Source organism: Oncorhynchus masou, chromosome 22 (assembly GCF_036934945.1).
Source record: "Oncorhynchus masou masou isolate Uvic2021 chromosome 22, UVic_Omas_1.1, whole genome shotgun sequence".
Taxonomy (NCBI): domain Eukaryota; kingdom Metazoa; phylum Chordata; class Actinopteri; order Salmoniformes; family Salmonidae; genus Oncorhynchus; species Oncorhynchus masou.
The window spans coordinates 37,504,484-37,520,673 of NC_088233.1; the positions used below are offsets into that span (position 1 = coordinate 37,504,484).

Here is a 16,190-nt window from a genome sequence, read left to right on the forward strand (position 1 = left end):
TTACTAACTTACATACACACATCCATACTGTAGCTATACACTTACTAACTTACATACACACATCCATACTGTAGCTATACACTTACTAACTTACATACACACATCCATACTGTAGCTATACACTTACTAACTTACAGCATACACACATCCATACTGTAGCTATACACTTACTAACTTACAGCAAACACACATCCATACTGTAGCTATACACTTACTAACTTACAGCACACACACATCCATACTGTAGCTATACACTAACTAACTTACAGCAAACACACATCCATACTGTAGCTATACACTTACTAACTTACAGCAAACACACATCCATACTGTAGCTATACACTTACTAACTTACATACACACATCCATACTGTAGCTATACACTTACTAACTTACAGCAAACACACATCCATACTGTAGCTATACACTTACTAACTTACATACACACATCCATACTGTAGCTATACACTTACTAACTTACAGCATACACACATCCATACTGTAGCTATACACTAACTAACTTACAGCAAACACACATCTATACTGAAGCTATACACTTACTAACTTACAGCAAACACACATCCATACTGTAGCTATACACTTACTAACTTACAGCAAACACACATCCATACTGTAGCTATACACTTACTAACTTACAGCAAACACACATCCATACTGTAGCTATACACTAACTAACTTACAGCAAACACACATCTATACTGTAGCTATACACTAACTAACTTACAGCAAACACACATCCATACTGTAGCTATACACTTACTAACTTACACCAAACACACATCCATACTGTAGCTATACACTTACTAACTTACATACACACATCCATACTGTAGCTATACACTTACTAACTTACAGCACACACACATCCATACTGTAGCTATACACTAACTAACTGACAGCAAACACACATCCATACTGTAGCTATACACTTACTAACTTACACCAAACACACATCCATACTGTAGCTATACACTTACTAACTTACATACACACATCCATACTGTAGCTATACACTTACTAACTTACAGCAAACACACATCCATACTGTAGCTATACACGTACTAACTTACAGCATACACACATCCATACTGTAGCTATACACTTACTAACTTACATACACACATCCATACTGTAGCTATACACTTACTAACTTACAGCAAACACACATCCATACTGTAGCTATACACTTACTAACTTTCATACACACATCCATACTGTAGCTATACACTAACTAACTTCCATACACACATCCATACTGTAGCTATACACTAACTAACTTACAGCAAACACACATCCATACTGTAGCTATACACTTACTAACTTCCATACACACATCCATACTGTAGCTATACACGTACTAACTTACAGCAAACACACATCCATACTGTAGCTATACACTAACTAACTTCCATACACACATCCATACTGTAGCTATACACGTACTAACTTACAGCATACACACATCCATACTGTAGCTATACACTTACTAACTTACAGCAAACACACATCCATACTGTAGCTATACACTTACTAACTTACAGCAAACACACATCCATACTGTAGCTATACACTAACTAACTTCCATACACACATCCATACTGTAGCTATACACGTACTAACTTACAGCAAACACACATCCATACTGTAGCTATACACTTACTAACTTACATACACACATCCATACTGTAGCTATACACTAACTAACTTACAGCAAACACACATCCATACTGTAGCTATACACTTACTAACTTACATACACACATCCATACTGTAGCTATACACTAACTAACTTACAGCAAACACACATCCATACTGTAGCTATACACTAACTAACTTCCATACACACATCCATACTGTAGCTATACACGTACTAACTTACAGCATACACACATCCATACTGTAGCTATACACTTACTAACTTACATACACACATCCATACTGTAGCTATACACTTACTAACTTACAGCATACACACATCCATACTGTAGCTATACACTTACTAACTTACATACACACATCCATACTGTAGCTATACACTTACTAACTTACAGCAAACACACATCCATACTGTAGCTATACACTAACTAACTTCCATACGCACATCCATACTGTAGCTATACACTTACTAACTTACAGCAAACACACATCCATACTGTAGCTATACACTTACTAACTTACAGCAAACACACATCCATACTGTAGCTATACACTAACTAACTTCCATACACACATCCATACTGTAGCTATACACTTACTAACTTACATACACACATCCATACTGTAGCTATACACTAACTAACTTCCATACACACATCCATACTGTAGCTATACACTTACTAACTTACATACACACATCCATACTGTAGCTATACACTAACTAACTTCCATACACACATCCATACTGTAGCTATACACTAACTAACTTCCATACACACATCCATACTGTAGCTATACACTTACTAACTTCCATATACACATCCATACTGTAGCTATACACTTACTAACTTACATACACACATCCATACTGTAGCTATACACTAACTAACTTCCATACACACATCCATACTGTAGCTATACACTTACTAACTTACATACACACATCCATACTGTAGCTATACACTAACTAACTTCCATACACACATCCATACTGTAGCTATACACTTACTAACTTCCATACACACATCTATACTGTAGCTATACACTAACTAACTTCCATACACACATCTATACTGTAGCTATACACTAACTAACTTCCATACACACATCCATACTGTAGCTATACACTAACTAACTTCCATACACACATCCATACTGTAGCTATACACTTACTAACTTACATACACACATCCATACTGTAGCTATACACTAACTAACTTCCATACACACATCTATACTGTAGCTATACACTAACTAACTTCCATACACACATCTATACTGTAGCTATACACTAACTAACTTCCATACACACATCCATACTGTAGCTATACACTAACTAACTTACATACACACATCCATACTGTAGCTATACACTTACTAACTTACAGCAAACACACATCCATACTGTAGCTATACACGTACTAACTTACAGCATACACACATCCATACTGTAGCTATACACTTACTAACTTACATACACACATCCATACTGTAGCTATACACTTACTAACTTACAGCAAACACACATCCATACTGTAGCTATACACTTACTAACTTTCATACACACATCCATACTGTAGCTATACACTAACTAACTTCCATACACACATCCATACTGTAGCTATACACTAACTAACTTACAGCAAACACACATCCATACTGTAGCTATACACTTACTAACTTCCATACACACATCCATACTGTAGCTATACACGTACTAACTTACAGCAAACACACATCCATACTGTAGCTATACACTAACTAACTTCCATACACACATCCATACTGTAGCTATACACGTACTAACTTACAGCATACACACATCCATACTGTAGCTATACACTTACTAACTTACAGCAAACACACATCCATACTGTAGCTATACACTTACTAACTTACAGCAAACACACATCCATACTGTAGCTATACACTAACTAACTTCCATACACACATCCATACTGTAGCTATACACGTACTAACTTACAGCAAACACACATCCATACTGTAGCTATACACTTACTAACTTACATACACACATCCATACTGTAGCTATACACTAACTAACTTACAGCAAACACACATCCATACTGTAGCTATACACTTACTAACTCACATACACACATCCATACTGTAGCTATACACTAACTAACTTACAGCAAACACACATCCATACTGTAGCTATACACTAACTAACTTCCATACACACATCCATACTGTAGCTATACACGTACTAACTTACAGCATACACACATCCATACTGTAGCTATACACTTACTAACTTACATACACACATCCATACTGTAGCTATACACTTACTAACTTACATACACACATCCATACTGTAGCTATACACTAACTAACTTACAGCACACACACATCCATACTGTAGCTATACACTAACTAACTTACAGCAAACACACATCCATACTGTAGCTATACACTTACTAACATACACCAAACACACATCCATACTGTAGCTATACACTTACTAACTTACATACACACATCCATACTGTAGCTATACACTTACTAACTTACAGCAAACACACATCCATACTATAGCTATACACTAACTAACTTCCATACACACATCCATACTGTAGCTATACACGTACTAACTTACAGCATACACACATCCATACTGTAGCTATACACTTACTAACTTACATACACACATCCATACTGTAGCTATACACTTACTAACTTACAGCAAACACACATCCATACTGTAGCTATACACTTACTAACTTTCATACACACATCCATACTGTAGCTATACACTTACTAACTTACAGCAAACACACATCCATACTGTAGCTATACACTAACTAACTTACAGCAAACACACATCCATACTGTAGCTATACACTTACTAACTTACAGCAAACACACATCCATACTGTAGCTATACACTAACTAACTTCCATACACACATCCATACTGTAGCTATACACTTACTAACTTCCATACACACATCTATACTGTAGCTATACACTAACTAACTTCCATACACACATCTATACTGTAGCTATACACTAACTAACTTCCATACACACATCCATACTGTAGCTATACACTAACTAACTTCCATACACACATCCATACTGTAGCTATATACACTTACATAACTTACATACACTAACATCCATACTGTAGCTATACACTAACTAACTTCCATACACACATCTATACTGTAGCTATACACTAACTAACTTCCATACACACATCTATACTGTAGCTATACACTAACTAACTTCCATACACACATCCATACTGTAGCTATACACTAACTAACTTACACATACACACATCCATACTGTAGCTATACACTTACTAACTTACAGCATACACACATCCATACTGTAGCTATACACTTACTAACTTACACATACACACATCCATACTGTAGCTATACACTTACTAACTTACATACACACATCCATACTGTAGCTATACACTTACTAACATCCATACTGTAGCTATACACTTACATACACACATCCATACTGTAGCTATACACTAACTAACTTCCATACACACATCCATACTGTAGCTATACACTAACTAACTTACAGCAAACACACATCCATACTGTAGCTATACATACTAACTTCCATACACACATCCATACTGTAGCTATACACGTACTAACTTACAGCAAACACACATCCATACTGTAGCTATACACTAACTAACTTCCATACACACATCCATACTGTAGCTATACACGTACTAACTTACAGCATACACACATCCATACTGTAGCTATACACTTACTAACTTACAGCAAACACACATCCATACTGTAGCTATACACTTACTAACTTACAGCAAACACACATCCATACTGTAGCTATACACTAACTAACTTCCATACACACATCCATACTGTAGCTATACACGTACTAACTTACAGCAAACACACATCCATACTGTAGCTATACACTTACTAACTTACATACACACATCCATACTGTAGCTATACACTAACTAACTTACAGCAAACACACATCCATACTGTAGCTATACACTTACTAACTCACATACACACATCCATACTGTAGCTATACACTAACTAACTTACAGCAAACACACATCCATACTGTAGCTATACACTAACTAACTTCCATACACACATCCATACTGTAGCTATACACGTACTAACTTACAGCATACACACATCCATACTGTAGCTATACACTTACTAACTTACATACACACATCCATACTGTAGCTATACACTTACTAACTTACATACACACATCCATACTGTAGCTATACACTAACTAACTTACAGCACACACATCCATACTGTAGCTATACACTAACTAACTTACAGCAAACACACATCCATACTGTAGCTATACACTTACTAACATACACCAAACACACATCCATACTGTAGCTATACACTTACTAACTTACATACACACATCCATACTGTAGCTATACACTTACTAACTTACAGCAAACACACATCCATACTATAGCTATACACTAACTAACTTCCATACACACATCCATACTGTAGCTATACACGTACTAACTTACAGCATACACACATCCATACTGTAGCTATACACTTACTAACTTACATACACACATCCATACTGTAGCTATACACTTACTAACTTACAGCATACACACATCCATACTGTAGCTATACACTTACTAACTTTCATACACACATCCATACTGTAGCTATACACTTACTAACTTACAGCAAACACACATCCATACTGTAGCTATACACTAACTAACTTACAGCAAACACACATCCATACTGTAGCTATACACTTACTAACTTACAGCAAACACACATCCATACTGTAGCTATACACTAACTAACTTACAGCAAACACACATCCATACTGTAGCTATACACTTACTAACTTACAGCAAACACACATCCATACTGTAGCTATACACTTACTAACTTACAGCAAACACACATCCATACTGTAGCTATACACTTACTAACTTACAGCAAACACACATCCATACTGTAGCTATACACTTACTAACTTACAGCAAACACACATCCATACTGTAGCTATACACTTACTAACTTACAGCAAACACACATCCATACTGTAGCTATACACTAACTAACTTCCATACACACATCCATACTGTAGCTATACACTTACTAACTTACAGCAAACACACATCCATACTGTAGCTATACACTTACTAACTTACAGCAAACACACATCCATACTGTAGCTATACACTTACTAACTTACAGCAAACACACATCCATACTGTAGCTATACACTTACTAACTTACAGCAAACACACATCCATACTGTAGCTATACACTAACTAACTTACAGTAAACACACATCCATACTGTAGCTATACACTTACTAACTTACAGCAAACACACATCCATACTGTAGCTATACACTAACTAACTTACAGCAAACACACATCCATACTGTAGCTATACACTTACTAACTTACAGCAAACACACATCCATACTGTAGCTATACACTTACTAACTACAGCAAACACACATCCATACTGTAGCTATACACTTACTAACTTACAGCAAACACACATCCATACTGTAGCTATACACTAACTAACTTCCATACACACATCCATACTGTAGCTATACACTTACTAACTTACAGCAAACACACATCCATACTGTAGCTATACACTTACTAACTTACAGCAAACACACATCCATACTGTAGCTATACACAACTAACTAACCATACACACATCCATACTGTAGCTATACACTTACTAACTTACAGCAAACACACATCCATACTGTAGCTATACACTTACTAACTTACAGCAAACACACATCCATACTGTAGCTATACACTAACTAACTTACAGCAAACACACATCCATACTGTAGCTATACACTAACTAACTACACATCCATACTGTAGCTATACACTTACTAACTTCCATACACACTTCCATACTGTAGCTATACAATACACACATCCATACTGTAGCTATACACTTACTAACTTCACATACACACATCCATACTGTAGCTATACACTTACTAACTTACATACACACATCCATACTGTAGCTATACACTAACTAACTTACAGCATACACACATCCATACTGTAGCTATACACTTACTAACTTACATACACACATCCATACTGTAGCTATACACTTACTAACTTCCATACACACATCCATACTGCTATACACTTACTAACTTACATACATCCATACTGTAGCTATACACTACTAACTTCCATACACACATCCATACTGTAGCTATACACTTACTAACTTCCATACACACATCCATACTGTAGCTATACACTAACTAACTTCCATACACACATCCATACTGTAGCTATACACTAACTAACTTCCATACACACATCCATACTGTAGCTATACACTAACTAACTTCCATACACACATCCATACTGTAGCTATACACTAACTAACTTCCATACACACATCCATACTGTAGCTATACACTAACTAACTTCCATACACACATCCATACTGTAGCTATACACTAACTAACTTCCATACACACATCCATACTGTAGCTATACACTAACTAACTTCCATACACACATCCATACTGTAGCTATACACTTACTAACTTCCATACACACATCCATACTGTAGCTATACACTAACTAACTTCCATACACACATCCATACTGTAGCTATACACTAACTAACTTCCATACACACATCCATACTGTAGCTATACACTAACTAACTTCCATACACACATCCATACTGTAGCTATACACTTACTAACTTCCATACACACATTCTGTACTGTAGCTATACACTTACTAACTTCCATACACACATCCATACTGTAGCTATACACTTACTAACTTCCATACACACATCCATACTGTAGCTATACACTAACTAACTTCCATACACACATCCATACTGTAGCTATACACTAACTAACTTCCATACACACATCTATACTGTAGCTATACACTAACTAACTTCCATACACACATCCATACTGTAGCTATACACTAACTAACTTCCATACACACATCCATACTGTAGCTATACACTAACTAACTTCCATACACACATCCATACTGTAGCTATACACTTACTAACTTACATACACACATCCATACTGTAGCTATACACTAACTAACTTACATACACACATCCATACTGTAGCTATACACTAACTAACTTCCATACACACATCCATACTGTAGCTATACACTAACTAACTTACATACACACATTCTGTACTGTATTTACAGGTGTTGTCAAATATATTGGCACCCTTGCAGCATGATTCAATATTTCTTCTAAAAACGTTTGGTGTTTACACGTGTATTTGTGTGATTTACAACGACACAGGAACAAGAAAGAGAAAAAATAAAGTAAAGTAAAAAAAGGCCTGGACTAAATTATAAATCATTTTGATTAATTCTAGTTTACTGTGTAATTTATCTCACCTGTGGTAAGTTGCAGATGCCTACAGTTAAAAAATAGTAATTCAACCAGTTTTGAAAATAAAAATATAACATTTTCTCTACAGTGCACTTAGTCTTTAATTTAGCAAATGGTCTTATCCAATGCACTTACGATAAGTGTATTTGAATGAGGATTTACTTAGGACAAGCTTTCTCAGAAATACTTACTGTCAGTAACAATGGTACCAATCAGATCTCTCTCTCTCTCACACTCTCTTTAACTCTCTCTGTTTGTCACACACACACGCACGCACGCACGCACACACACACACACACACACACACACACACACACACACACACACACACACACACACACACACACACACACACACACACACACACACACACACACACACACACAGGCATACTGTATGCATAACCATATGCATCTGATGCAATGGTAGTGTAATAGTTGATCCTAAAGGGGTCTCAACCTCATGCAGAGATAGCTATGTGAACTGTGTGGGTGAGCAGATTTCTCATAAAGAGTGCTGCTGCGTTGTCTTAACGTCCTCTCTCAGGGTGTCACCGTCGTTATCCTAGAATAGACTGCATCTTCCTATGATGTAGGAGAAGCACCCCTTTGACTGGGCTGTCCTGGGTCCTGAAAGATCTAAGTCCTATAAGGTGTCCCCAGGGAGGCTCTAACCGTCAGACTCAGTTCTCGGTAGAGTAGGGTCAGGCCTGGATTTGCCTTACAGCACCAGAGAGGAATTCTGCCACTCAAGCAGAAATAATGTGAGCAAATCAACTTGCTATTGGGTATTTTACAGTGCAAGCAGAAAGTACAGGCAATTTCTGGCTCCAATCTTTTCTCATTTGTGTGTGAGCGTGTGTGTGTGTTTGTAGTGAGCGAGAGAGAGAGGCAGAGGAGGAGGAGAGAGAGAAGGATAAAAGGGAAATTCTAGATGTGGATGTAAGTGATTATTTGGACAATTGGCTGTGACAATTTGCAATGTTGCTGATAAACATGTACCCTGTATGAGAAGGATGTTTTTTTTATTTGCATAATGTATTTTTAATGTCTCTCTAATGACCTTAAGAGAAGGTTAATGGTCCCTGTGTTTGTACATGTTGTGCTGCCTCATTTGGGGTTACCATGGAGCTAGGGTGATCCAGTACCATAACCTGGCCTCACAGGGCTGCTCTTAATGCTAGGCACTCACTATAGAGACTAGAGAGGTAGCGAGGGAACATTTTGTGCATCACCAAGGTGTACAATAATATTACAGTATGTGTGGGTGTCACTTACTGTATGTCGAGAGCAGGGGCGTAGAAGGAGAAAGCATCTGTTATGCATTACTACTACGAGGTTTGTGTTTGAGTGCCTCTGCTGCTTATGCATTAGAAATCTGAAGTTTACGTACACCTCAGTCAAATACATTTAAACTCAGTTTTTCACAATTCCTGATATTTAATCCTAGTAAACATTCCCTTTCTTAGGTCAGTTAGGATCACCACTTATTTCAAGAATGTGAAATGTCAGAATAATAGTAGAGAGAATGATTTATTTCAGCTTTTATTTCTTTCATCACATTCCCAGTTGATCAGAAGTTTACATACAACTTCAACTTCAACATGGGAACTGAGGTTTAAATTCCTGGAAAGAAAATAAATAATGGCATACGATTTTGTTGAGTGATAGGTTTGGAGTGTTTTTATGCTGTATTTATGGAGGTCCCCCTCTCATAGCATCATTCTGATACATACTGTATCTGATTAGAATCAGTGGCTGAGTCTGATGTGGCAGAGCCCTGTCTCTGTCCTGTCTGATGTGGCAGAGCCCTGTCTCTGTCCTGTCTGATGTGGCAGAGCCCTGTCTCTGTCCTGTCTGATGTAGCAGAGCCCGGTCTCTGTCCTGTCTGATGTGGCAGAGCCCTGTCTCTGTCCTGTCTGATGTGGCAGAGCCCGGTCTCTGTCCTGTCTGATGTGGCAGAGCCCTGTCTCTGTCCTGTCTGATGTGGCAGAGCCCTGTCTCTGTCCTGTCTGATGTGGCAGAGCCCGGTCTCTGTCCTGTCTGATGTGGCAGAGCCCTGTCTCTGTCCTGTCTGATGTGGCAGAGCCCGGTCTCTGTCCTGTCTGATGTGGCAGAGCCCTGTCTCTGTCCTGTCTGATGTGGCAGAGCCCTGTCTCTGTCCTGTCTGATGTGGCAGAGCCCTGTCTCTGTCCTGTCTGATGTGGCAGAGCCCTGTCTCTGTCCTGTCTGATGTGGCAGAGCCCTGTCTCTGTCCTGTCTGATGTGGCAGAGCCCTGTCTCTGTCCTGTCTGTCGGTCTCTGTCCTGTCTGATGTGGCAGAGCCCTGTCTCTGTCCTGTCTGATGTGGCAGAGCCCTGTCTCTGTCCTGTCTGATGTGGCAGAGCCCTGTCTCTGTCCTGTCTGATGTGGCAGAGCCCTGTCTCTGTCCTGTCTGATGTGTCCTGCAGAGCCCTGTCTCTGTCCTGTCTGATGTGGCAGAGCCCTGTCTCTGTCCTGTCTGATGTGGCAGAGCCCTGTCTCTGTCCTGTCTGATGTGGCAGAGCCCTGTCTCTGTCCTGTCTGATGTGGCAGAGCCCTGTCTCTGTCCTGTCTGATGTGGCAGAGCCCTGCTGGAGAAGACAGACAGCAACATCCCCAGCTGGAGCGGACAAAAAAATAGGACAGACAGGGCAGATCAGGGTAGGCAGTGAGGGCAGAGCAGAGCAGGGCAGACCAGGAGCAAGGCAGACCAGCCTAGATTGGTTCTCAATTAGAGGCAGCTGTCTATCGTTGTCTCTGAGTGGGAACCATATTTAGGCAGCCATATTCTGGGGTATTTTGAGGGTGATTGTCTATGTCTATGTTAGTTGCTTGTGTCAGCACAGTTCTTATTATAGCTTCACGGTCATTATTCATTTATTGTTTTGTATTCAGTATTCAGTGTGCAGTGCTTTCTTTATTAAAACATCATCATGAACACATACCACACTGCATTTTGGTCCGCTTCTTACGACGATCGAGACAGAATCACCCACCACTACAGGACCAAGCAGCGTGGTGACAGGCAGCGGCAGCAGGAGCAGCGTAATCAGGACTTGGGAGCGAGATCTGGACGAGGTCACTACTTGAGAGGAGATAAGTGGGCGGCCGACCCAGGGAGAGTGCTGGAGCCCGCCTGGGATTCTCTGGAGCAGTGTGAGGAGGGATACTGGCGAATGGAGTCAGTGGTAGGAAGCCCGAGAGGCAGCCCCAAAAATTTCTTGGGGGGGGGGAGACACGGGGAGTGTGGCTAAGGCAGGTAGGAGTCCTGCGCCAGCTTCCCGTGCTTACCGGAGTGAGAGAGGGCGTTGTACTGGTCAGGCACCGTGTTATGCGGTGGAGCGCACAGTCTCCCCAGTGCGTGTGCATAGCCCGGAGCGGTACATTCCAGCTCCTCGTATCGGCCGGGCCAGAGTGGGCATCGAGCCAGATGCCATGAAGCCGGCTCTACGCATCTGGTCTCCAGTGTGTCTCCTTGGGCCGGCATACATGGCACCAGCCTTCCCCATGGTGTCCCCAGTCCGCCTGCACAGCCCAGTGCGGGCTATTCCACCTTGCCGCACTGGGCGGGCTACGGGGAGCATTCAACCAGGTAAGGTTGGGCAGGCTCGGTGCTCGAGACCTCCAGTACGCCTTCTCGGGCCGGTCTATCCGGTGCCATCTCCACGCACCGGCCCTCTGGTGGCAGCCCCTCGCACCAGGCTTCCTGTGCGCGTCCAGAGCCCAGTACTCCCTGTTCCTCCTCCTCGCACTCGCCCTGAGGTGCGTGTCCTCGGCCCAGTACCACCAGTGCCGGCACCACGCACCAGGCCTACAGTGCGCCTTGTCTGTTCAGCGCCGCCAGAGCCTTCCTCCTGTCCTGAGCCGCCAGAGTCTCCCATCTGTTCTGAGCCGCCAGAGCCGCCAGTCTGCAAGGAGCCGCCAGAGCCACCAGTCTACAAGGAGCCGCCAGAGCCACCAGTCTACAAGGAGCCGCCAGTCTGCAAGGAGCCGCCTGAGCCGCCAGTCTACAAGGAGCCGCCAGTCTGCAAGGAGCCGCCTGAGCCACCTGCAAGGAGCCGCCAGGAGCCGCCTGCAAGAGCCGAGCCGCAAGGAGCCGCCAGAGCCGCCAGTCAGCCAGGATCCGCCGGAGCCGCCAATCAGCCAGGATCTGCCAGAGTCGTCAACCAGTCCGGAGCTGCTCCTCAGTCCGGAGCTGCCCCTCAGTCCGGAGCTGCCCCTCAGTCCAGTGGGGCCCTTTAGTAGGGTTGCCAGTCCTAGGTTGGCGGCGAGGGTCGGCGTTCCTAGGAGACCACAAAAGCGGTCTAAGACTGGTGGAGTGGGGTCCACGTCCAGTGCCAGAGCCAGAGCCGCCACCATGGACAGACTCCCACCCAGACCCTCCCCTATAGGTTCAGGTGTGCGGCCGGGAGTCCGCACCTTTGAGGGGGGGTACTGTCACACCCTGAACTTAGTATTCTTTGTTTTCCTTGTTATTTTGGTTAGGTCAGGGTGTGACATGGGTGATGTATGTGTTTTTGTCTTGTCTTGGGGTTTTGTATGTTTATGGGGCTGTTTCCTTTCTAGGTAAATTGTATGTCAATGGTTGCCAAGATTGGTTCTCAATTAGAGGCAGCTGTCTATCGTTGTCTCTGAGTGGGAACCATATTTAGGCAGCCATATTCTGGGGTATTTTGAGGGTGATTGCCTATGTCTATGTTAGTTGCTTGTGTCAGCACAGTTCTTATTATAGCTTCACGGTCATTATTTGTTTATTGTTTTGTATTCAGTATTCAGTGTGCAGTGCTTTCTTTATTAAAACATCATCATGAACACATACCACACTGCATTTTGGTCCGCTTCTTACGACGATCGTGACAAGAGCAGGGCAGACCAGAGCAGGGCAGACCAGAGCCACACTGGCCACACTCATGTAGATATAGAGAGACATATATCATACACATCTGTCTAAATCAGACAATCAGGTGGAAGAATTACTTCCTTTCTAGGCTCCAATCCTTCAAAAACACAGCGGTGTTTCGGAAACGGGTGGGGGAAAACCTTTTATATGCTTTATCATTTAAGCTGCAACCGAATAGATTCTATCAACAAATAGGCTTGCAGTCAATTCAAACCATTGAACAATATATTACTGGATCAAGTGACTATCTGTGTACCCAAAGCAACAGGATAATCATCTTGTTTTCGCCTCTTTCCAAGCAATGAGCTTCTCTGTGTGTGTGTGTATTGTTGTGTGATATCTGGTGGTGATGGAGGACTGATAACCAGGAAGTAAGTGTGTGTGTGTGTGTGTGTGTGTGTGTGTGTGTGTGTGTGTGTGTGTGTGTGTGTGTGTGTGTGTGTGTGTGTGTGTGTGTGTGTGTGTGTGTGTGTGTGTGTGTGTGTGTGTGTGTGTGTGTGTGCGTGCGCGTGCGTGCGTGCTAGATGTGTTTACTGATGGGAGAATGGGGACATATTGGGGTTAATGACCTGTGAGAATGTTTAAGCTGGGTTCTGATTTCTCATTCTACTATAAAATGAGCTATGTGCACAGTCCGTGTGTGTGTGTGTGTCAGTCTGTTTGTGTGAAAGTATGTGTCTGTTTTGTTTCTTGCTATCTCTTTCCATATGCATGCAATCTGTCTGTGGTAATGTGTGTGTGGGTGTGCACTGTACAGTACTGTATATCCAGTCATGTCAGGTGCATGCGTTTTAAATGCGGTATGTTGTTGTGGTAATTTAATAGGTGCATGGTGGGAGAGAGGAATAGGGAGATAGAGGAGAGGTGTTATTTCTCTTGTGGTGTAGGTGTGAGTAGAGGTTGATTACAAAGCCATTTCCAAGGCTTTGTCTCGCTCTGTTAGCAGAAGAGCTCAGTTTCAAAGACAATTTGTCTATCACTGAGAACACTTTGTGTGTTTGCCGGGTGTGCTTGCGTGCTCGCGTGTGTGTGTGTGTGTGTGTGTGTGTGTGTGTGTGTGTGTGTGTGTGTGTGTGTGTGTGTGTGTGTGTGTGTGTGTGTGTGTGTGTGTGTGTGTGTGTGTGTGTGTAAAAGCACAAAGGTGCATGTGGAGTGTTTACTGGTAAACTTAAAGGGGTAAGAGGTGCTAAAGAGAGCGTGTGTGTGTTTAGTACCTCTGGGAGTGTGTATGGGATGGGGATTGGCCACTAAATCAGCGGTGTGTGACATGAACACAGATGAGAAGCCCCAGAGGCATGTCTCCATTCCCTAGCCAATCACAATGCACCTCCCATCACCTGGCGCTCAGGATCACATTAGCAGGGTATTGGAGGCCTCATACTTCAGCCACTTTCCACACAAACTAGGTCATTTTTCTCTGAGAAGGTACCAGAGTTCATTCATCAAACTCACAGTCCAACTACAGTGTCCACAGACATGCACAGCCGTCCAGTCAACCTCACCCTCACCTCATACACACTTCAGATACAGTACATGCAGTCTTGTCATGCTGTGATTCAAAAGCTTTGTATCTTTGATAGTTATTGTCCATTCAGTATCTCTTCATAGAAAAATTTATTATTTTTCAGTTGCACTTACTATTTATTATCGGATAGGTGATCTGCATGTCTACAATGCTTGAATATATTGTTTCGTGGCATACCATGGTATTACCCTGAATATATTCTGATCAGGTGTCATCTGTTCCCTGTTCAGGTTTGCGGTCCTGAGAGACCCGGCTAACTGGCTCAGCGTGAACCCAGTCAGAGGCACGGTGAACACCTCTGCCAATCTGGACCGCGAGTCGCCTTACGTTCACGACAACAAATACACCGCCATCTTTATGGCCACAGACAACGGTAAGTGATACATTCAATACGTCTCTGTTCATTGAGATTAAAAGTCCTCATACAAATGCTGTAGAACAGGGGTGTCAAACTCATTTTGACCTGCGGGACCATTCGGTCCTCACCGGGCCATACTTTACCTTTATGGTAACACTTTACTTCACACCCAGCAGAATAACACATTATGACTCGGTCATAACCATTTCATAACGGCTGACATAACTTGTCATAACCTGTCATAATATGGTCATAACACT

The 16,190-nt window shown here is 41.7% G+C and overlaps 1 protein-coding gene across 1 annotated transcript in view; it reads left to right on the top strand.

The window, feature by feature from the left end:
• LOC135508828 (cadherin-13-like) overlaps positions 1 to 15,953 on the top strand; it is a 529,634-nt gene extending 513,681 nt beyond the window's left edge. The window contains exon 11 of the mRNA XM_064929038.1: positions 15,803 to 15,953. Coding sequence (XP_064785110.1) covers positions 15,803 to 15,953 — 151 coding nt within the window. The remainder of the gene's footprint in view (positions 1 to 15,802) is intronic.
• Positions 15,954 to 16,190: the final 237 nt, after the last annotated feature.